This window comes from Protopterus annectens, chromosome 2.part1 (assembly GCF_019279795.1).
Source record: "Protopterus annectens isolate FY-2018-M chromosome 2.part1, PAN1.0, whole genome shotgun sequence".
Lineage (NCBI taxonomy): Eukaryota > Metazoa > Chordata > Ceratodontiformes > Protopteridae > Protopterus > Protopterus annectens.
The window spans coordinates 1,444,832,001-1,444,854,947 of NC_056729.1; the positions used below are offsets into that span (position 1 = coordinate 1,444,832,001).

Here is a 22,947-nt window from a genome sequence, read left to right on the forward strand (position 1 = left end):
AAAGATATTGTGATTCACATCATATATTAGTTGTTCCTCGATGTAGCCCATGAACAAATCTGCGTATATAGGAGCGAAAGATGCTCCCATGGCCGTAGCTCTGAGTTGCCAGTAACATCTCCCATAGAAGTAAAAAAAGCATTCTTAGTGAGAACATGTTTAGCTAAACAAACAAGAAGGGTATTGAATCCAGGAATATATAACTCAGGCATGTCAAGCCAAAACTGAATGTCTTGTAGTCCAGCCCAATGTGGGATGTTAGTGTATAGGGCAGTGACATCCAGTGTGCATAATAGCCAACATGGTTCCAGCTGTGTATCATTTATGATGTTAAGAAATTCTGTGGTGTCTTTAATTCTAGATCTGACTGTGGGAAGGAGTGGTTGTAAGGTAAACTGATCATGGTTCTGTCAGAGATCCTCGACCCGAGACAATTGGTAGGTGGTTTGGTAGGATGTTTGTGTGTATTAGGCAGCAAGTATAAATATTGTGGCCAGGGATCCTGGACCATCAATTGATACCCTCTCCTCTGGTCAATGATTCCTTCCTCCTGTGCCAATTTCAGGAAGGCGTCAATTTCATATTTGAATTTGTGTGTCACTATGGTTTGTGATGTAAAATGCTTGCAACTAGAGTTGTGTCAGTGTAGTTTGTTTTCATTTATATAAATGTATGATTGCTTATGTCGTAAGTGATGGTTTAATAAAGATGTTTCTTGTTTAAAAACAAGGGGTAGTAATTGAAAAATTTATGTAATGTTGCTTAGGTTATATGATATATAGTAGTAAATGTGAATTATAATGTTTGTTAATGTTAGTTTAATACAATTTGATTCCGTTTGTATAAATATAAATTTGCCTCTGTCACAAGTGATAATTCAATAAAGGTGTTTAAAAAAAAAAAAAAAAAACCTGATGGAAAGGCTGTATAGCCATACGTCAAATGGGACAAGGGTCGTCCGCTGCAAGGACCTTAACCTGGCCTGTGACATAAGTAAGGACCTGCTAGAGAGACAGATATGTCTCTCAGAGGTTGCCGCTCCTCTGGAATAGGCTACCACTTCATGTCAAACAGAGCCCCTCTATGACCCTGTTTAAGTGTAGCCTGGATGACTGGATGGGAAAACATAAATTCTTGCTGGGGGTTTCACCTATGACCCTCCTAGATATGGGCAGTCATTGCTAACTAAGATCTCAAGTTTAGGCAAGATCCTTTATATTGGGTTTCTTTAGTATTATATTCTTTACACATGGCTAGGCTTGTAAAGACCTTCAGGGTCAGTAGCCTAGTAACCACCTATAAACCTGTGAACATTACCTACAGAGTCATGATTACTTAAATGATTACCTTATTTTATATCCACCATGTTTTTCCAAGCTGTTGTATTATGATGGAACATACTGTTATGTAAATATATATTGTTTCTCTTCAGCTGCTGCTCCATACTCCTTGAAGAATCCATGGTCTATGGAAGACGATGTCACTGCTGGTGTTAATAAGCAAGAAGAGCCATGGCCAGCCCTGAGTGACAGGATCCTGTCTGCCATGATTGAGCAGTTATTTTCACACGTTCTGAAGGTCATTAATATCTGCGCACATGTGATTGATGACTTGGCTGTTGGTCCTGCATTAAAGGTACTGTGTATGATGCCCAGAAAAAATGCAATGCAAAGTAGAACGATTTCCTTTTGTACTGTGATGAAAAAGTGACTTGATTGGTATTGCTTGATGCCTATTTTTTTTTGTTAGTGAAATACAGTGGCTTTATCACTGTGCTTTTTATGTCTAGTTACACTACATTTTGTTGTCACTTTGTAAGGAGGGATAACACTGCCTTTAACCCCTTCCATACAGTTTTTTTACTACTGTGCCTGGGAATCGGGACTTTACAGATTATTACCTAATACAGCTGCCATACTTTAATGCACTGTTGTAGACTGCTGGTGCTTAAGTAATATTCAGAAAAACCCATTTATACAATTTCATGTTATGTTATACATTTAACATTTCTGCCAAGTTGGCTGCCCTTATTAGAATATTGTATTTCTAGCAAGAACTCTGTTTCAGTAATTGCAGGAAATCCAGTTTTAGCTCAATCTTATTCATAAAACTAACTTTGCTAACCTAACTTTTGATCTGATGATGTAATTTTCATTCATTCCTCTACTGATGGGGTCTCAGATCTGATTTGGCTGCTTCTTCCAGATCCTTGGATCCAACCCTTGAGCTCCTCCCTTTAACCGTAATCCCCTGCCAGCCTAACATACTTCATCTGCCACCATGTTGTTACAAACGCAGATAGTCTTGCTCTCGAGCTATCAGGTAAAATTTAAGGTAAAACAGTAGGTTTTTCAATAAATTTGTTTTTAGCAGGCTGTCACATAAGCTTCTAGGAGAACTCTCTAAGCTGAAGCATCAGTGCCGGATCCAGAAGACCGGGGTTGACTCTGATGTTGTCAGAGCTGTCCTTGCCCCTCAGAGCTTCAGCATTGGACAGTTTGGGTCTGACTCCAGCCTCGCATGGAGGGCTTCAAGGGATTCAGGTGTCGGCAGTGCAGGAAATGTCAGCTCCAATACCTCTGGCGTCAGTCTACCCTGTTTTTGAGATTGTGGAGCAGGCCCTTTCTTTATCTAGAGGAAGGACATCTCAGACTCCCTTAAGTCACATATCTTTACCTCCTTGGGGTGTTTTTTTTTTTTTAGCTTCATTCTTCTATTCAGTTGGGATAGCCAACCCATTCAAGTCTCCAGTCAGTCCCTTGGGACTCCCCTGTCACTTCAGCACCTCACCAGTCCCATCCCACTGATGAGGTTCTGGAGGAGAATGTATAAAAGGAGACACTTGCATTACCCCCAGGAATCTCTCACTGAAAACACTGATTTTGATGAAGGGGAAGGGTCCCCCAGGTGGCCACCTGAAAAACATAGCCATTAGGAGAGATGCCTGGATGTGCCTTTGCAAATTTGCGGAGCCCTTCACGTCTTTCATCAGTACTCCATTTGACGGATCTTCCCCGTTTGGCCTGAAAGTAAAAGAAATGCTCTCCAGAAGTGAGGAAGAAAGAAAGATGTCTGCAGTGGGGATCATTTTTCTGCTCCTCCAAAACCTTTTTCCCAGAATTAGCAAGGAGGTAAAAAGATGTGGTTCTGCAAATCTCTGGATCCTTTCTTAGACACACGAAGAGATATTTCTTCCAGAGGCAGGGGGGGGGGGTACAGCAGAAGTGGCCCACAGAACCAGGATTTCTGGGATTCCTTCTTAGACAAACCCTACCACCACTCCTGAAAGGGTTGCCAGATTCTGGCCCCTGGAGGCAATCAGGGAGATTTTGTTTTTGCACCAATTCAATTCTCAGCTTGAGCGTCTTCTGCGTGGAGATATGCGTGAATGGGCGTACCTTCGTTGAAGGTTGTGCGTCAGGCCTGGCAAGCCGGTACGTAAAAATCAACTGCCAATCATTAGCGGACCGGAGTTCCACTGTGGCGACCCCTAACCGGGAAAAGCCAAAAGACACAAACAAACCAAAAAACCTGGGCATCCATCACAAAAGATTCCTAGGTGCAGAGAATTATATCCAGAGATTATATCATACCATTTTCCCAAATTCTTCCTGCAAGAACGAAAAGAATCCCTGAGATGGCAGCACTAGAAATAGAAAAGATGCTTAGAAAGAGTCATTCAGAAGGTACCCCAAGACCGGATAGGATCGAAAACCTCCTCAAAGTTCTTCACAGTGCCAAAGAAGACAGAGTACTGGAGACCCATTTTGGATTTCAGCAGACTAAACCATTGCAAGAAATATTCAAAGTTTTGGATGGTCACGGTTCAGTCCATTTTATCACTACTGTGAAAAGATGATTGGATGTGCTCAGTAGATCTTCAGGGTGCGTACTATCACATCAGAATGAACAGACACTCAAGAAGGTATCTGGCAGTCATTACCAGTTCAGAGCACTGTGCTTTGGCCTTAACATAGTCCACAGATTGTTCACCAAATGCATGGCAGTTGTAGCAGCTCACCTGAGACTGCTGGAATTCAGTGTGTTTTTATACCTAGACAACTGGTTCGTAACTGCCTCATCCAAGATCTACTTCTACAGGCAAGGGACTATTTGTTCCAGCTGTGTCCTCACCTAGGCTTCACAGTCAATTACAGCAAATAACAACTTACACCTATGCAGTGCGGAGTTCATACTTGCTCATCTAGACGTGGTTTGTCAGATATTCTCTCTTCCAACAAAACAAGTTAAGACACCCAGATCCAAAGTCAGTAAAGTAATCTCACATTCTTCTCTCCCAGCACTAGTCTTACAAGCCTTAGGATCCATGGCAACAGCGATCACCCTAGTTCCTTTGGACAGGTTTCACATGCACTTTCTACAGTGGATGCTATCGCTACATGGTCTGTTCTTCAGCAGGCTTTATTTGCCCCAGTCAAGATCACACAGTCTTATGAAAAATATCTTGTTTGTTGGCTTCACTTGGATGAAGTTTCTTAAGGCCATTCATTTGCTGTTCCCCTGCTGATGGCTACAGTGACCACGGATGCCTCCCAAATGGGGTGGGGTTCATTTCTTGGGAAGGACAGTCCAAAGTACATGGTCCCCAGAAGGAGCCAAAATGCATATCAATATCCTGGAAATTAGATCGTTCCTCCTAGCATTGCATGGCTTTCAAGATGCTCTCCCCTTCTGGACAATTGCTATTCAGACAAGACAATATGTTTGTAGTCTGGTACATCAGCAAACAGGTGGGAACCAAATCTTACCTGCTATGTTGAGAAATAGTGAGAGTGTGGCAATGGGCAATCTCTTCTGGCCACTTTCTTATAGCAGCACACATACCGGGGAAAGCAAGTGTGATTGCAGACAAACTAAGCAGGTCCATTCTGATACCTCACAAGTGGTCTCTTAGTGTTGATGTGGTGGTGAGAATTTTCTTTCAATGAGGCCAGCCTTGCTGTGAATTTTAACTTCTCCCCTCAACAAGTGCAGCAGGTTCTTTGCCCTGATCCCTCCAAAGGGAGAGTCACTAATAGATTCTATAGTCCACGATTGGTCCTCCGGTCTTCTGTATGCTTACCCCTGTTACCTGTAATCCCCAAATTTCTACAAAAGGCATACCAGTTAAACAGCACAGTTATCCTCATTGCACCCTTTTGGCCTCATCAGATTTGGTTTCCCTTCCTTTAGCGTCATCATCTTCATCTGCCCTGGATACTGGATCCCAATCCAGACCTCCTGTCTCACCTAACAGGGATGTCTCATCCGGAGATAACAGGCCTCAAACTGACCGCATGGTTTCTACAGCCCCACTGATTTCTAGACAGCCTAGACTTTCCTCCCCAGTCTGTCTTATTTTATCTTCTCAAAAGGCTTCTGCTAGAAAGATCTACAAGAGTAAAGGGCAGAGATTTGCTTTCTGGGCCCGTAAAAGAGATTTTGAATCTTTTTCTGCCTGTATACTAGCTGTAGTTAAGTTTTTAACTTAAATTTTCAATGAAGTTAAAGTTTAGTTTCTCTGTTATTAAGTTTCAGTATCTAGGTTAAAATAATTCTTCTTTAGCTTCTAGATTATGTAAGGTCTTTCTGAAATGAAGTTTTTTTTGCTTAGGCCTCCCGTAAAGTATCCTACTCCTCCTTGGGGATTTAACTATCCTGCTTTGAAGGCTAACCCAAGGCCCCTTTGAACTTTCAGCCATGTCAAACCTTAAGTTTTTGTCTTGGGAAAACCATATTTCTAGTTGCTATTACATCAGTTAGGCAAGGATCCAAACTCCAGGCTCTCTCCTGCAAGCTTCCTTACCTTGTTTTTCACAAAGACAGGGTTTCCTTACAGACCAAATCTGTCCTTTTTAGCTAAGGTAACTTCTGAGTCTAATATGAACCCAGTCATTAACCTTCCAGTTTTCATTACAAATTTCTCAAATAAGGGAGAGTACATGCTCATCTTTTGGATTTGCATTGACAGCTTCAATTTTATCTTCATTGGACCAAAGATTTACATTTGACTGACCTGTTTTGCATCCTTCTTACCTAAAACATTGGGCATACCACTTTAAGTTACTCTGGCAAATGGTTAACTGACTGCATATCTTTTTTTATAAGTAAAAGAGAGCTGTCCTTGCCTAAGCCCCCAAGAGCTCATTCCACAAGGTCTGTGGTTGTATCCTCAGCCTTTTTGGTTAAGAACTTCCATAGTTAACATTTGTGGTTGGTCCAGTATTCAGACGTTTATTGCTCATTACAAATTGGATTTGGTTTCTAGGAACAGAGCTGCTTTTGGTTCCGCACTACTCAAAAATGCCCTTCCATGAGTACCATGCAGGATTCATCTTGCTGGGGACTCTGTCCCATCAGTTAAGGAATGAATAAAAATGACAACATTAGATAAATAAGTTATTTTCTCACCATAGTGTTACATCAGTATTGTCCATTCTTCCTCAACTTCCCACCCTCCTAACTCCCTTCCCTTTTCTCATCATTTTGGGAACTGTGATTCTTTGTTTGAGCCCCAGTTCTATTGCTCCAAGCTACATCTTTTTTAAATTCTGTTATGGTATTATTATCTACCAAGGGCAGCAAACTCTATTTGATGTATGTTAGTTTTGGATGAGTATTATGTGTAAAAGGAGGAACTTGAGAGTTGGATTTGAGGATCTGGAAGAAGCGGCCGAGTCAGATCCGAGACCCCATCAGTTGAGAAAGAATAAAAATGGACAACACAGATAACATTATGGTGAGGACATAACTTATTTTCATAGTGTGCAGATTTTCTTGTACAGTGCTGGACATTTGTTCAGAAATAGATTTAGTTAGCTGGAAACCCCTCAATAGTTTGAAGGGATGAAGCACTTGGTAGCACTGCTGCTGGAGGAGACTGTTCAGTGATAGGTATCCTCCGAAGTGCTTGCTGGAGGCTGCTGTTTCACATTCACAGCTGATGTAAAGAGGTATATATGTGAGGACTGAGAGATAGTGAAATGCTGGAGTCATTCCATATTCTGCTTTATGTCTAGAGATAAATTCTGTGTGTGGCGAGTCTATATCAATGCACCAAGGACACTCCACCACCATCATTTTGCTTGTCTTCTCATTTAAGTCTGGTAGATCCTTTTGTTCACATCTGGTCTCAGTTTACTAGGATAACGGATATGTAGAGGTGGCCACGACCTAATTGGTAAGAGAATGGTTACTGGAGTGGCTGTGAAGATAAACTTGTTGGTTGTACTTTCAGGGAGCCCTCTTCTGTGAGTAGCAGCTGGGGTCTCCTTCCTGAGAGCCTTTTTTCAGTATTTTTTCAAGATATCTAGCTTCTGCACTGAATGCATGCACAGTCTTCCACCCACCAGCACAAGCTGTGGCATCACCATGCTTTGTTAAGAGGAGAATACCATGCTTATTCTCACCAATTCTCCTACTGTCTAGGTGGTTCATATCTCAGTAGTAGTAGTTTAATGGAATTTATCCTGTAGTCCTAGACTTGAGTCCATCAGTGTTCACTTGCAGACCATGGACTGAGTAGGATATTTAACAAGACAGTAGTTCCAAGTTACCCCTAAAAACAAACATTTGTGCCTAGTGATCTTTTCTGTTAACAGATAGGTAAAATAAAACAAACAATAAAAGTACAGAGCTCTCATAAGCTGTAAAATTATATAAAGAAATAAATGTCCTGACCATGACCTAAATGAATGGGGGTCATTTGGTGATCTGGGTGGTGATTTTGGCAACTGGATAGGGAGACGAATGACAAGGTATCATCTGTTTTCTTCTTCATAGGTCTGGGTGGCCTTGGAGGCACAGATCCCATCACATAATCCTCAGTAAGACTCTGAGAGATGATAGGACATGGACAAGGGCTACTGAGGGGCTGCATTCCATGTATGATGATAAGATGATTTTCTGTTTGTGCCCATTGCATGCACATCTTGTGAGCACTTGCTGAGGCATACTTAAGAATAGTTAAGGCTTAGAACAAAACTCCTTATGGCTGCCGTTTGATGGTGGAGCAGCAATTGGAAGTTGCCCCATGGGGAACAAATAGTCACATTCAGTGAGGCAGACTGAATGGCTGGCTGAGTCAGAAAGTTAAATAGAAAGCACAGTCATGCGATTAAAAGTACTGTAACAGTAGATGTTTGAATGGGTAACCATTTGAAATGTTGTGCCCCACTATAGAGAGTCCCGAAACATGGAGACTGAATGACCAAAAAAGCACACTTAAGTATACCAAGTCTGAGATGGACCTTCCCCTGAATATTGCCTTTTCTTTGAGGTATAACTGTCTCAGAGCTGTTGTACAGCAGATATAAAAAGTTTACACACCCCTGCTAAAATGCCAGGTTTTGGTGATATAAAAAATGAGCCCACAATAAATCATTTCAAAACTTTTCCCACCTTTAATGTGATCTATAGTCTGTACAATTCAATTGAAAAACAAACAAATCTGTTATGGGTAAAAATATAAAAAAATAAAAAACGTACAGTAAGCTGGTTGCATAAGTGTGCACACCCTTAAACTAATATTTTGTTTAAGCACCTTTTGCTTTAATTACAGGATTCAGTCTTTTTGGGTACACACCTGCCATCAATTAAAGAGACTCTGATTAACCCCAAATAAAGTTCAGCTGTCCTAGTCAGATTTTCCTGACATGTACTCAGTTGCCTGCTACAGCAAAAGCCACTGTTCGCAGAGAGCTTGCAAAGCATCAAAGGGATCTCATTGTTGAAAGTTATCAGTCAAGAGAAGGGTACAAAAAAATTTCCAGAGCATTGGATGTACCATGGAACACGGTGAAGACAGTCATCAAAAAGTGGAGAAAATATGGGACAACAGTGACGTTGCAAAGACCTGGACGTCCCTCCAAACTTGATGAAAAGACGAGATGAAAACTGGCCAGGGTGTCTGCCAAGTAACCTACAGTAACACTGAAGGAGCTGCAGAAATTTCTGGGAAGTACTGGTTGTGTACTACATATGACAACTTTCTCCCGTATTCTCCATATGTCTGGGCTATGGGGTAGGGTTGCAAGATGGAAGCCTTTTCTTACACAGAAAAACATCCAGGCCCAACTAAAACTTGCAAAACAATCAAGTCTCCCAAAAGCATGTGGGAAAATGTGTTATGCCCTGATGAGACTAAGGTTGAACTTTTGAGCCACAATTCTAAAAGGTACATTTGGCGCAAAACAACACTTTGCATCACCAAAAGAACACCATCCCCATGGTGAAGCATGGTGGTGGCAGTATCATGCTTTGGGGTTGCTTTTCTTCAGCTGGAACTGGGGCTTTAGTCAAGGTGGAGGGAATTATGAACAGTTCCAAATACCAGTCATTTTTGGCCCAAAACTTTCAGGCGTCTTCTAGAAAGATGAAGAGGAATTTCACCTTTCAACATGACAATGACCCCAAGCATACATCCAAATCAACAAAAGAATGGCTTCACCAGATGAAAATTAAAGTTTTAGAATGGCCCAGCCAGAGCCCAGACCTAAATCCAATAGAAAATTTTTGGAGTGACCTGAAGAGGGCTGTGTCCAAGAGATGCCCTCGCAATTTGACAGATTTGGAGCACTTTTGCAAGGAAGAGTGGGCAAATATTGCCAAGTCAAGATGCGCCATGCTGATAGACTCCTACCCAAGAAGACTGAATGTTGTAATTAAATCAAAAGGTGCTTCAACTTGTTTAAGGGTGTGCACACTTATGCAGCCAGCTTAATATATGTTTTTTATTTTTTTATATTTTTCCTGTAACAGATTTCTTTTGTTTTTCAATTGAATTGTACGGGTTATAGGTCACATTAAAGGTGGGAAAAGTTTTGAAATGATTTATTGTGGTCTAATTTTTTTTATATCACAAAAACCTGGCATTTTAACAGGGGTGTGTGTAAACTTGTTATATCCACTGTATATAGGTTGGGAGGGGGTGCAGAGGGGCTTGCCCCCCCTGCAAAAAAAGAAGCTTAAAAGAGAAGAATGATGTTCGAGATTTGCTCTTCTCCTGAGTTTTTGATATTTTTTAGTCTTTTGGCACTTGACATTACATTTGCCAACATTTCAGTAGGGAGCAATTGAAATAATCACTGCTGCAATAGTTTATGCTATGTGGGTTATATCCTGCACAGGATACAACAACCAGCAAACTTCCAAAGCTGCAGGGCACCTTCTTTGTGCCTAATTGGTTAGTTAGTTTGAGCTGAGCTGACTAAAAAGATTGATTTGTGCACCAAGCCCTTCAGAATTTTCATGCCAGCTCTTCAGAGGCTGAACCCTCAGAGAACATTACTAGGAACAGCAAAAAGTAAATGTCCAGACTCTGGCATAAAACACACACTAAACACAAAGGGAGATAAAGGGAGGGAGTAGCTCTGTAGCAATGGTCATTCAAACAGCTAGTGTTGTTATAAGTTGCTTACATATAAATATAGTATATTATCATTTTGATCATTGCAGCATTAGCCTAAGCTGTATGGGTAGATTACTTTAGCTTATAACAACTGGGATGTGGAAGAAGAAAGGTCCAGGAGCCCCTGGAGAATGTTCCTTGCAAAGCTTGATCTTGGCCTGGAGAAGGAATCTAGTTTGTAGTGTTTTGTAAAGGTATGTACAGAGAGCCAAGTTGTTGCTTCTAGAACGGTTGTAGAGTCCAACCCTTTCCAAAAAGCTTTAGATGAAGCCAAGCCCTGGTAGAATGTGCCTTAACCGTGCTTGGAATCATTTTGTTGTGGTGGGAATAACAAAATGTAATAGACCAAGGAAAACCATTTAGTAGTATGCTTTGACACAGGTTGTTACTTCTTACCTTCACAAGAAATTAACCACTGATTGGATATCCTGAAACATTTTGCAATGTCAGGATAGTTCCTGAGATGCCTGTGGACTTCCAATGTATGAATTATCCTTTTTCCCTCATTTTGGGGTTCGGGGAAGACCACAAGGAGATAGATGGATAATTTGGCTTAAAGTAAACTTGGTTACCACTTTCAGCATAAAAGAAGGATTAGTTTTCAAGAAAACTCTATCTCTGTGGGAAATGAAATAAGATTGATTCTCCAGAAGAGCCTGCACCGCAGACACTTCTTGCAGAGGATCAGAGCAACCAGTAAAACTGTTTTCCATTTTTAGAACCTCACGTCAGCGGGATGAGCTGGCTCAAATGGACAAAGTGTTATCTTATCTAGCACAAAATTAAGATCTCAATGAGGGGGTCACTGTTTTTCTTGGAGGTCTCTTATGCAATACACCTTTCAAAAAAATGTCAACATAGGAATGCGTTGAAAGAGGGGGATCCATGGGCAGACTTGCTGAAATGGCCAACAAATGAACCTTGATAGAGTTGTAAGAAGGGCCATAGTAAAGTAGCTCACACAAATATTCTAAATTCAGCATAACACTAGTCTTGTATGTGGTTTAGTTATTTATTTATTTTTTTAAACAAGAAACATTGTTACTAATTTTTTTTACTAAATTGTTTTTTCTGTGTGTATTTAATCAATAATTGCCTCTTTCTGTATAAAAGTGTTTTTATCTATGATTCTAATTGTATTACATGTGTTGATTATATTGTACTTGTACAGAGCTTTTTTCCGTGGGCCTCCGCTGTAAATGGACCTGTGTCCAGTCGGACTGTTCCGGTAAACAAATTGTTATGTATGATATAGGCAATCTTACATTTATATAAATGAAAATAAACCATACCAGCACAATCTCATTTGCAAACATTATACATAACAAACCATGCCGATACAACTGTACCTGCAAACGTTATACATCACTTATAATGTATCCAGTCTTTGTCCGTCAAACATTACATAGCTCATTCAGTTCCTGCCTTCTGTTAAACCTTGTTCCTCCTCTGTGTGTATTAATTCCATGCGTCCCATTTTTTTCCAATGTAATTTGCTCCTACTCTTTGCTAAAGATCCAAGTTCCAGTTGTTTTATGTGTTCTTATCTTCACTACTTCTGGTAAGGTTTAGACTTTGATTTCCATTTTTTAGTAGTTGCTGTTTTGGCAGGCATCATATACTCAGCAAGGTTTTACTATGTATATGCAATTCTAAATCTGTATCATAGCTCAAAAAAAAAAAAATTTCCTTAGTTACACCAATTTGCTCATAGCTCAAAAAACACATTTCCATAGTTACACCAATTTGCTCACCCATCATCTCCAACAGAGTAGTCTGCAGAGAATCTGTCTGTCAACTCATTGCACTCCCAGAAAATGTGTTCCCAGTTACCTCTTTCGTCCCCATCACACTTTCACCATGTGCTGTCATCTGAGGAAAAATTCTTTGGAGTCTACTGGAGGTATAAAAATACTTATGCAAACACTTCCAAGCAAAAATCCTAAGTCTTCTAGACTTTGTTGCATATTTGGGAGACGTGAATATATTGCCCATTGTTTTTTTATGAATTGCTTATCCAATCTCTCTTCCCAATCCTTTCTAACCTACTCTGATTAATTCTTACAGGTATCATGCAATATTTTACATGCTGTACTAATGATTCCTTTCTTAACAACAACTTTTATTGTAGATTCTACAAAAAACTGAACCAGTGCTGGTCTTTGGTTTAGGACCCCCCTGTTTCTCTCTCTGCTTATGCTCTTGATATCAATCCTTTATAGGGAAGGCAGTCTGTATCTAACCTGCAGTTCAAATAAGTTCTTGGTGTCTTCCCATTCTATTACCTTCCCTCTCTAGTTATTTCCTCCCAATACCTTGGTTCTTTTGCCGGTTTCTCCAATATATTCCCACACCTTCTTGCCTGTTGTCTATATCCCTAATTGCAGTCATGCAGTCAGCCCTGTTGACAGAATCACCTTTCTTCATTCCTGTGTTGGCTTAGCTCTTGGAATACTTTCTGCTACTTCATGAATATAATATTTTGTATGATTATTGTTATTCTCCTTAAAGGTCTGCATCCAAAATCCCAGTCTATCCTTGTTTCTTGAGCCCCCCCCCCCGTTTCATCATCAGCTCCTTCCACTTTGAATTATAGATGTTAAGTTGTCAATCTCGCCTTCATTCTTGCTTGATGGGTTGAGCTTTAGCGCGAGAACTCCTTTTACCAGCTCGAGGCAGCCCCATATCCCATGATGCAAGGCAGGAAGTACCCAGATCGGAGGTCTTCTCTTTACCAGCTCCTGGTAAGTAATTCACTTTGTGACATTTAAGCCCTTTTAGTTAAAAACTTTTTGTTTTGATAGTTTAACTTTAAAATTAACTTTTCTGACAGAAATCCCTGTCTCTTTTAATTTTTAGTCAGTTAATTTCCTATCCCATCCCCTGTTAGGGTGTGTGTGTTGGTATTTTTACTAAATACCCTTTTGGTATTAGTTTAATTATTTGGACTGGTGTGTGTGTGTTTTTAGGCACCATGTCTAAAGAGAGGGTTTCAGGTTTTAAGAAGTGTGACTCGTGCTGTCAGAAGATGTCTCTGACAGGCGGTCACACTTCCTGTACTGTTTAGGCCCTCTTCACCTGCAGGACTCCTGTGCTATTTGTCACTCCTTCAGCCAGAGAGTCCTGCAGGAGAAGTTGATTCTCAGGGTCTTCACAAAATCAACTAAATCTGCCAAGACCCAGGCTTCTGTTTCTAAGCCTGTGGCCTTGGCGGCTGGGCGATTCTGATCCACTAAGCTTTTGGCCGATGGCTATCGGTGCGAATCTGCTGACCACTGTGGTGTCGGTTCCGACCGGCTCCGACACCCACGGTACGAACATCGGTGTCGGCTCCGATCGGCTCCGACACCCATGTGGCACAGTGTCGGCGGCTGTCGGCTCGACCGGCTCCGATACCTACTTGTATCGGCTCCGGCTGGGGCTGGAGCCGATACATCGGCGTTCTGCCCGAGAAATCGGTGCCGACAGGATCAGTAATATCGGCTCCGATGACCCATTCCAGGAAGAGGTCGAGGTCCCTTCCTTGGAGCCGATACTTTCGGCCTCGCCTCTTGCCGATCTTCAAGGTCATCAGGTTGTCAGACCATGACCTAGAGAGAGTGGTCAGTAGATTGCTCAAGTCACAGGTACTGGCCCAAATGCTACACAGTCCGTCTCAGCAGGCGACTGTTGGTCACCCGTTACAGTTCCTCCTTCAACTCTACCTCAGAGCTTGGAGTTGGAGTCTTCGGGCATGGTTACTGCTACGGCTGGAGGGCGGATACCCCTTCTGTTCCTTCAGCCCTACTCTTATCTCCTCTTCCTTAGAGGGATTCGGTGGTCGGGCTTCCATGGTCTCCTCCGAGGGGTGAGTGGCATCGGACCCTTGTCCCCGCTCTTCCTTGGAGCCTCGGCCTTGGTGAGCTCGGCTCCGACATCTGCCTCGGAGACTTCCCTTCGGTGGCCCCGAGTTCCTAGCTCTCTCGGACCTGCCTGGGAGGGTGATGAAGAGTGTACTGGCCACTGGTATCAGTCAGCAGTCTCTTCGCTCCTCCCTCTATTACCTGTTGACATCTCTGCCACTTCTCTTGCTACAGGACCCAGAGATCCTCCGCCTCAGGTTTCCCCATTGGGAATTTCCCCTCTTCCGAGGATTCTCCTGATGTTTCGGAGATCCTCCTAGGAAGAGGACTTGTAAGAGGAAGCATGTAGACTCCCTGAGTCTGTCACGGATACTGACTTTGATGAGTCAGAGGGATCCCTAGATCCCCTCTGAGGATGTCTCCTTCTCAGACATCCTAGAACTTCTGAAACAGAGGGAAACTGGCCCACCAACAATCCCTCTGAGGATGAGTCAGTATACCTAGGCGTTTGGATCTCCTGACTCTGTAGAGCCAGTCCCTAGGAGGCCTTCTAAATTCATAACTGCCCTAGTGACAAACAATTCCTTACCAAGGGTGTCCCGCTGATGCCATGGTGGTGGCAAAAGGAACTTGCAGATCCTTCCGTGCCTGTCCATCCTCCTAACAAGGACTCTAGGACCATGGATAGTGAATTATCTTTGTCACTTCACCAGACTCCAGAGATATCCTGAAGGAGCTGGGAGAAGTAGTTCAGGATCCTACAGCTGCAGGGCCCAAGAAAGATTGTCAATTCCATTGCTAACTCCTCCATGCAGCTAATATCTTATGCTGCTGATGGCCTTCACAAATTCTCCCTTTGATGGGTCAGCTTTGTTTGGCCCTCAGGTGAAGAAACCTTGACCAGGTGTGAGCAGCAAGACTCTTTCTGCTGTTGGAGTCCGTTTTCCACCCCTTCTAGGCCTTATCCCAAAGGACAGAAGGGTGGGAAGATAGTTCCGTAAATCTCAAGGAGTCACGCCGTGGTCAGTTTACCCCTAGAGGCAGAGGGGTAACAACAACAGCTAGAGGCAGAGGGGTCCCAAGAATCAGGGCAACAGGAGTCTCTTCCTGAGAAGCCCTTTCAGCATCCCTGAGGTGTTGCCCGGCTGTCCCTCCTTGGAGGCAGTCGGGGAAGATTATCACTGTACCCAGAAGCCTGGCATTCCCTCACTCAAGACAGATGGGTACAGTCGATCATATCCAAGGGTTACATAATTCCTTTCGAGGAAAGTCAGTTCCCTTCCAGATGTACCACCCGGTCTAAGGGACATTGCAGAGTTAGAGATCGCAAAACTACTGCAAAAAGAGCCATTCAGCCAGTTATAGACCATTCAGCAAGGTTCTTTTGGTCCCCAAAAGACTGGAGACCAATATTGGATCTCAGCAGACTCAACAAGTCTGTCAGGAAGACAAGATTCGAATGGTCACTCTTCAGTCAATTCTACCCTTCTTACAGAAGGACAACTGGATGTGCTCAATAGATCTTCAGGATGTACTATCACATCAAAATTCTCAGGAGATTTCTCCCAGTCATTTCCAGTTCAGAGCCCTGCCCTTTGGTCTCACTACAGCCCCAGAGTGTTCACCAAATGCATGGCAGTGGTCACGGCTCACCTGAGAGGTGTTTCCGCGACTGGCTCCTGTCAGCCACCACCAGGCATCAGCTTACAAGCCAGGGATTACACAATAGACCTTTGTTCTCATTTGGGCATCTCAGTCAACTCTGAAAAATCATCCTTATCGCCCTGCCAGTCAAACTTAAACACTGTACCCTTACAGAACAAAGAGTTTCAGACATTCAGACTCATGTCAGGATCATTCTGGCCAGCAAGAAGGTACAGGCCAGAATGGTTCTGAAGCCATCACTCTTCTTCCGCCTCCTTCAGTGGATGCTGTTCACACAGTGGTCATACCAGCAACACCAGATTCTGGTGACACAAACATCAAAGAACATCTTGCTTGGTGGATCACATCTCAGGTTCACCGATAGCCACTGTCACCACGGATGCCTCCAGGATGGTTCATGGAGTACCATCTGCACATAAATGTCCTGGAGATGAGAGCAGTGCTTTTAACGTTGCAAGCCCTCAGCGACTTTCTTCTTGCAGTCCACACAGACAACATGTCTGTAGTTTGGTATATCAACAAACAGGGAACCAAGTCCTACCAGACTATGGCAATGGGCGATCTCCTCTCATCGGTTTCTGGTAAAACCAACATTATAGAGGACAGATTGAGCAGAGCTATTCTCATGCCTCGTGGTCTCTCAAGCAATCCATAGCGGAAGAGATTTTTAAAACAGCAAATGTCCAGACTTCTTCAGCCTCTTCCCTCTATCAGGCCATCCCCGCTCTGACCCAGGATTGGCCCCAGGGACTTCTTTATGCCTTCCTCCTTTTCCCTGATCCCTCAGGTGATCCAGAAAGCTACCGTTTTGAGAGCCAAATTGATTCTCATTGCCCCTTACTGGCCTCGACAAGTTTGGTTCCCGTTCCTCCATCGTCACCTTTTGGTGCAGCCGTGGCATCTGGACCCAGTGCCAGATCTACTGATTCACCAATCCGGTCAATCCCCTCTCTCAACCTCACAGCATGGTTGCTCCACTTCCTTCCTTAGCCAGGCTTCCTTTGATCTCTAACCGTTAGAGATTCACTAAAATCCTCTACCAGGAGGCGTTTCTCTTATTGGGCTAAGGCCCAAAATATTGATCCTTTTACTGCCCCTGTTCAGGCAGTTCTGGACTTCTTAGCAGAGATTTTTCATGCAGGCTCCTCTTCTTCCACAGTCAGAGTTCAATTGGCTGCTATTTCTAATTTTCATGTCGGGATAGCAGATCATAATATTATGTCCCATAGGCTCTGCAGGGCCTTTTGAATTTTCCTACTAAAGCCTCCAATCAGGAATCCTCCTCCTCAGTGGGATTTAAATTTAGTGCTGACATCTTTGATTCTTCCCAGCTGTTTCTTGTTCCTGAAATATCTTTCTTGGAAAACTTTATTCCTAGTGGCTATTACATCTGCCAGGAGGGTGTCTGAACTTCATGCTCTTATTTGATTTTTCACAAAGACAGAGTATCTTTGAGAACTAATCCATCCTTTTAAAACAATCTGAATCAATCTATTGATCTCCCTGTATTTTTCCTAACTATTCAGATAGAGCTGAACAAAAGCTACATTATCTTGGCGTCCACCGTCAGCTTAGATATTATTTGGACAGAACAAAAATTTAGAAAATCTGATCAACTTTTTGATAATAAAAAGGCCTTCCTGTTTCTATAGTGACTTTCTCCAGATGGCTTTCTTGGTCATCACTGAAATTTATCGATCAGGAAAACAGCTGTGCTCAAAACCTAAAGAACATTCAACTAGGAGTTTAGCTACTTCTACAGCTTTTCAAGCTAGACTGCCTTTAGACACTATTTGTGCAGCGGCCACTTGGGCCACTCCTCACACTTTTGTTTCCCATTACAAATTGGACTTGGCCTCCAGGGACAGAGCCAGTTTTGGCTCTACAGTCCTCAAGAGTTTGTTCCATTGAGCCACCCAGGATAGAGGTGCGATTGACAACATTAAGAAGTTATGTACCTACCATAGCGTTCCATGTTAGTTGTCTTCTCTACCCTCTCTTTTTCAGACCCTCCTCCTTCCCCTGGCCTGGACAGACCTTGTATAAGAAACTATAATACTAAAGACCATTCAGACCTGGTCCTTTTTCCATTTGTAAGTTTCTTCTTCCTTTGGGAAGTATTGTTTATGCTTGGTGTTATTGCCCTTTTGTCAACAAACGAGATCTGGGTACTTCCTGCCTTGCATCATGGGATATGGGGCTGCCTCGAGCTGGTAAGTTCTCGCCATCAAGCAAGAAAGACAACTAACATGGAACGTTATGGTAGGTACATAACTTCTTATTTTCAGCTTCCCTCCTGTTTCATCAACATCTCTTTCCACTTTGAATCATAGATTCGATGTTGTAAATCTTTATTCATTCCTTACTGTTAGGACTTCAGTTCCGTCCTCGACACAGCCATTACCAAGCTCACGCCAGCCAAAAACTCTCAGCCAAGACCTACCCACAATGCCCTTCTCATAGTCTCTTCAGATCTCGTTTGCCGCATTCCTTGTCAGACGTGCCAAGCCTTCTCTCAGCTAAGTGTTAGCTTTTTGTGATTTTTTTCTCTATTCTAATGTGTTGCAAGACAGTTTTTTCTTGTCCTTTTCTATCTCTACTGTTCTATTCTTTCCTGACTAAGCCCTACCCACTACCTTTGGTAGTTCTTCATACCATCATTGGTACTACTCCCTCTCTCCCTGCCTTAGTAGGTCCTCCCTTACCTTTGATATTTCTTAGTACCATTGTTGGTACTCTCATCTTAGCTAAAAAAAAAAAAAAAAAAAGTGCTTTCTCTTGCCTTCTTGTTAGTTATTTAGTTTTGTTGTGTGGTTAGTGTGGTATAATGTCTATTATGGTGGATAAGCCCAAGCCTGGTTTCAAACAATGTGATAAATGTGGGCATAAGCTGTCCAATTCTGACAGTCACGCCTGGTGTGTTTACTGTTTGGGTGTTGACCACCTTAATATTTCTTGCGATATTTGTTCTAGCTACAGCAACCGTATGTTGGCAAACTGCAAGAACAAACTTATCCTTAAGGGTATGTTAAAATCACCCTTTGCGGAGGCTCTATCTGGGACGGAGGTCTCACCACCTCTTAAGCATAAAGATGTTAAAAGACAGGAGGAGAAACGGAGTCTTTTGGTTCCATCATCCCCGTTCTCCTTGGAACAAAATCGACCACCGGGCTTCTCCCGCACCATTGGCGTAGACAACTTCGGCACCAGGGTCCTTGTCTTCTCCCTTGGTGCCGCCTTTCATTTTGACTCAGACTCCTTCCACTATACCAACCTCGACACCATCTCCCATGATGCCGACCTTGTTTGTGACACAGGTCCCGACTACTGTGCCTGCATCGACACCTTCCTTGGCCATGGTGCTGATGTCTTGCACAGCTCCTCTGGTAATGACTCCTTCGTTTCCGAAGATCGAGCATCTTCCAAGAACTAGATATTCTCCTTCTTATGATCCTTTTTGGGACAGCAATTTAGTCCCTTTCTTGAGAGACCAGACTCCCCATCGGCAGCATCCTTCAGGTCCACCAGGAGTCTTTTGGAACAGGATGTAGTGAGGGTTGTGGACCAGCTTCTGGCAGCTAGAGGATTAACCACCCAGACCAGGTCTTCCCTACCCCTTGGAGTGGAAGCTTTCATGGCATATTCTCCTGTCTATCCTCCTCCAACCTCCACCCTGGTTTCGGAGACTTCGGTACCAATGGCCATCCCGGTACATACTGCCTCGGCGCCGACAGCAGAGGCTTCCCTGTCGGCACCGATTACTCTTGGCGCCATGGCTTCTTTGGAACTGGGGCACTCTTAGAGCAGTGATTGGGCTATCGGTACTGTGGCACCTAGTTCAGTGTCTATTTTTTTCTGTGGCACTGTCTATGGCCAGTCTTCTCTGAGCTCCTCACCTGGAGGCGGGCTCCTCGGGTGGGGTGTGACCCCGGTTCCAAGGTTGTCCTTCTTGGTTCCGGGCTCCCATCCCTCCTCGAGTGGGCCTGCTTTCCAGGTGATGGAGAGGGTCCTTGCTTCAACAGGCTTGCAGGTGACACCACTGGCATCGGACCCAGAATGCCTGTTTAGCTTGCAGCTGTCTCACCCTCCTGGAATCTCAGGCACGGGAGCCACAAGATTTGCCCTCCAACAGAACCCTCTGTCCAGTGTCCTCCGAAGATCCCACTGGGGAGCCATCCCGGAAGACACTTTGCAAGAGGAAGCATTTTGATTCCCCTGAGGAATCCATCACTGAAGACGCCGATTGCGATGAGGGAGAAGGGTCCCAACATTTTCCCCTGGAAGACGTCTCATTTGTAGACATTCTCGAGATCCTCAAGCAGAGGGGAGACTGGAAGCCCTCCAACCCTTCTTCAGAGGAATCTGTGTTCTTGCAGGCTTTTTGTGCTCGGCCATCTACTTCCTGGGTGACCTCACCTGCAGATGAGCTTGTTCGACTTACTGTGCAGCGTGCCTGGAAGGCCCCAGACAACATAGAACCCATCCCCAGAGGCCAGATAAAATTTTGTCCACCCTGGAAACCAGCCCAGTTGGTCCAAACAACTGGTAGTCGATTCCATGGTCGTGGCGGTGGCCACCAATAGGGAACTGGCGGAAGATAGTTCCATTGTCCGTCCCCCAAACCGGGAGTCTCGGGCTATGGACAGACTGGGAAAGCGGACCTACACTTCAGCGACCTTTGCCATCTGGTCGCTGAATTACCTGGCACACTTTACTTGCCTCCAAAGAGACCTAATTTCTGAATTGTCTGCCTCTTTGATGGAGGTACTGCCTGAGGAGTTGCGCGATGCTGCTGTCTCTCAGGTAGCTACCTTGGAATCAATCTAGAACTCCTCGATGTGCTTGATTTCTCACACTACCGAGGGGGCAGTTCGAGCAGCCACATCAGGCATTATGAGATGACATGCTTGGATGAGTTTGTGTGACTTCGTGGACCCCTTTAAATTTTCCTTTGTCAATGCGCCTGTTGACGAGTCTTCTCTTTTTGGTCCCAAAGTAAAAGACACACTTTCAGATAGTGAGAAGGACGGAAAGACCTTGTCTGTTGTGGGCATAAGTTTTTTCACCCCTCAGAGGTCCTACTCCAGGAATCAGAAGGGAGGAAAATTGTGGTTCAAGACGTCCCAAGGATCTTTTTGTGACACTCGTGACGAGCAATCCACCCTGGGGCAGAGGGGGCAACTCATTTGGAAGACGCCCCTTTCAAGGTAGAGGGGATTCGCATAACCAGGGCGCTAGAGGTGCCTTCTCTGGCAGACCCTGCTAGCACTCCTGAACAGCAGTCTGATTGCTTTCCTCTGGAAGCAGTCAGGGGTCGATTTTTCCCTGCAACTCATAACAACGGATGCGTGGGTGCAGAGGATAATATCCAGAGGCTATCATATCCCTTTCGACCTCAACCCCAGTGCTGTGAAACGAATCCCGATGTCCCACCCAGTCAGAATGTAGCCTTAGAAATCGAAGATCTGCTAAGAAAGAGAGTCATCCAACCTGTCCCGCCAGACCAGAGAGGATCCGGCTTTTACTCTAGGTTATTTTTAGTGCCAAAAAAGACAGGGGACTGGAGACCAATTCTGGATCTCAGTTTAGTAAACAAATTCATCAAACCTTAAATTCCAGATGGTCACAGTACAGTCCATTTTCCCCTTTCTGGGGAAGGACAACTGGATGTGCTCTATAGACCTCCAGGATGCGTATTACCAAATAAAGATGGACAAACACTCCCGGGGTTTTCTGGCTGGGAGGCAATCATTGCCAGTTCAGGGTACTGCCCTTTGGTCTCTCAGCCCCCAAAGTGTTCACCAAATGCATGGCAGTTGTAGTAGCTCATCTCCAACTACAAGGATTCCAGGTGTTTCCATATCTAGACTATTGGCTCCTTACCGCCACATCCAGGAATCTTCTCATTCTCAGTCCCTCTTACACTCAGGGCCTTGCTCTTTGCCTAGGTATCACGATCAATATGGACAAAATCGCACATGTCTCCATCAAGAACACTGGAATCCGTTGGAGCGATCTTCGACACAACGTCCTGTCAAGCTTCCCTCCCTCCTCACAGGCTTTCAAAAATAAGAAACCAGATTCAAGTTCTCCTCCCGCAGACATTTGTACCAGCACGCCTTGTACTACAACTATTGGGCTCTATGGCAGCAACCATTATCTTGGTACCACTGGCGAGGTTGTACATAAGACTATTGCAGTGGCTCCTCTCATCACAATGGGCGATCTTAACTCACCCACTCGATCACATGATATGCCTTACAAATCTTTGCAAGAAACAAATGCTTTGGTGGATGAAGCCAGAATCAAATCTTTGGCGTCGACTGTTCTGTCTCCCCCAGCCCAGGGCCACAGTGACCACAGATGCTTCCCTGTTTGGGGGGGAGGCATTTCCAGGGGAAAATAGTCCAAGGCACCTGGTCCTGCACGGAGGCCAATTTGCACATAAATGTCCTAGAATTGAGGGCAGTTCTGTTAGTGTTTCAAGCGCTCCATGCATCCCTTCCTTCCGGGACCATTGCAGTTCAGTCGGACAACATGTCAGTCATCTGGTATATCAGCAAACAAGGTGGAACCAGGTCTTACCCCCTGTGTCAGGAAGCCATGAGAATTTGGCATTGGGTGATAGCTTCCAACCGATTTCTCATAGCAGTGCACATTCCCGGGAGTTCCAGTCTTACTGCAGACAATCTGAGCAGGAACATTCTGATGCCTTATGAGTGGTCCCTCAGTCCTATAATAGTGGATCAGATCTTCTGACGTTGGGGCAGGCCTTACTGCAACCTGTTTGCTTCTCCCCAAAACAACAAATGCAGAAGCTATTTTACCCTGATCCCACCTCAGGGGGAGTCACCGAGGGATGCTGTGACGCACAATTGGCCCCCGGGTCTGCTGTATGCCTTTCCCTTGTTTCCCTGCATCCCAAAATTCCTCCAGAAAGCTCAAAGGTTGAGAAACAAAGTGATCTTCATTTTCCCCCTATTGGCCCCGTCAAGTCTGGTTCCCTTTCCTATGGCCTCACCTGATTCACAG

General features: G+C 44.0%; 1 protein-coding gene across 4 annotated transcripts in view; it reads left to right on the plus strand.

Annotated features, from left to right (window-relative positions):
- HTT (huntingtin) overlaps positions 1 to 22,947 on the plus strand; it is a 4,811,037-nt gene that overhangs the window by 1,928,631 nt on the left and 2,859,459 nt on the right. For all 4 annotated transcript variants that reach the window (XM_044062924.1, XM_044062926.1, XM_044062925.1 and 1 more), the window contains one exon: positions 1,433 to 1,635. In XM_044062924.1, the coding sequence (XP_043918859.1) occupies positions 1,433 to 1,635 (203 nt within the window). The remainder of the gene's footprint in view (positions 1 to 1,432; positions 1,636 to 22,947) is intronic.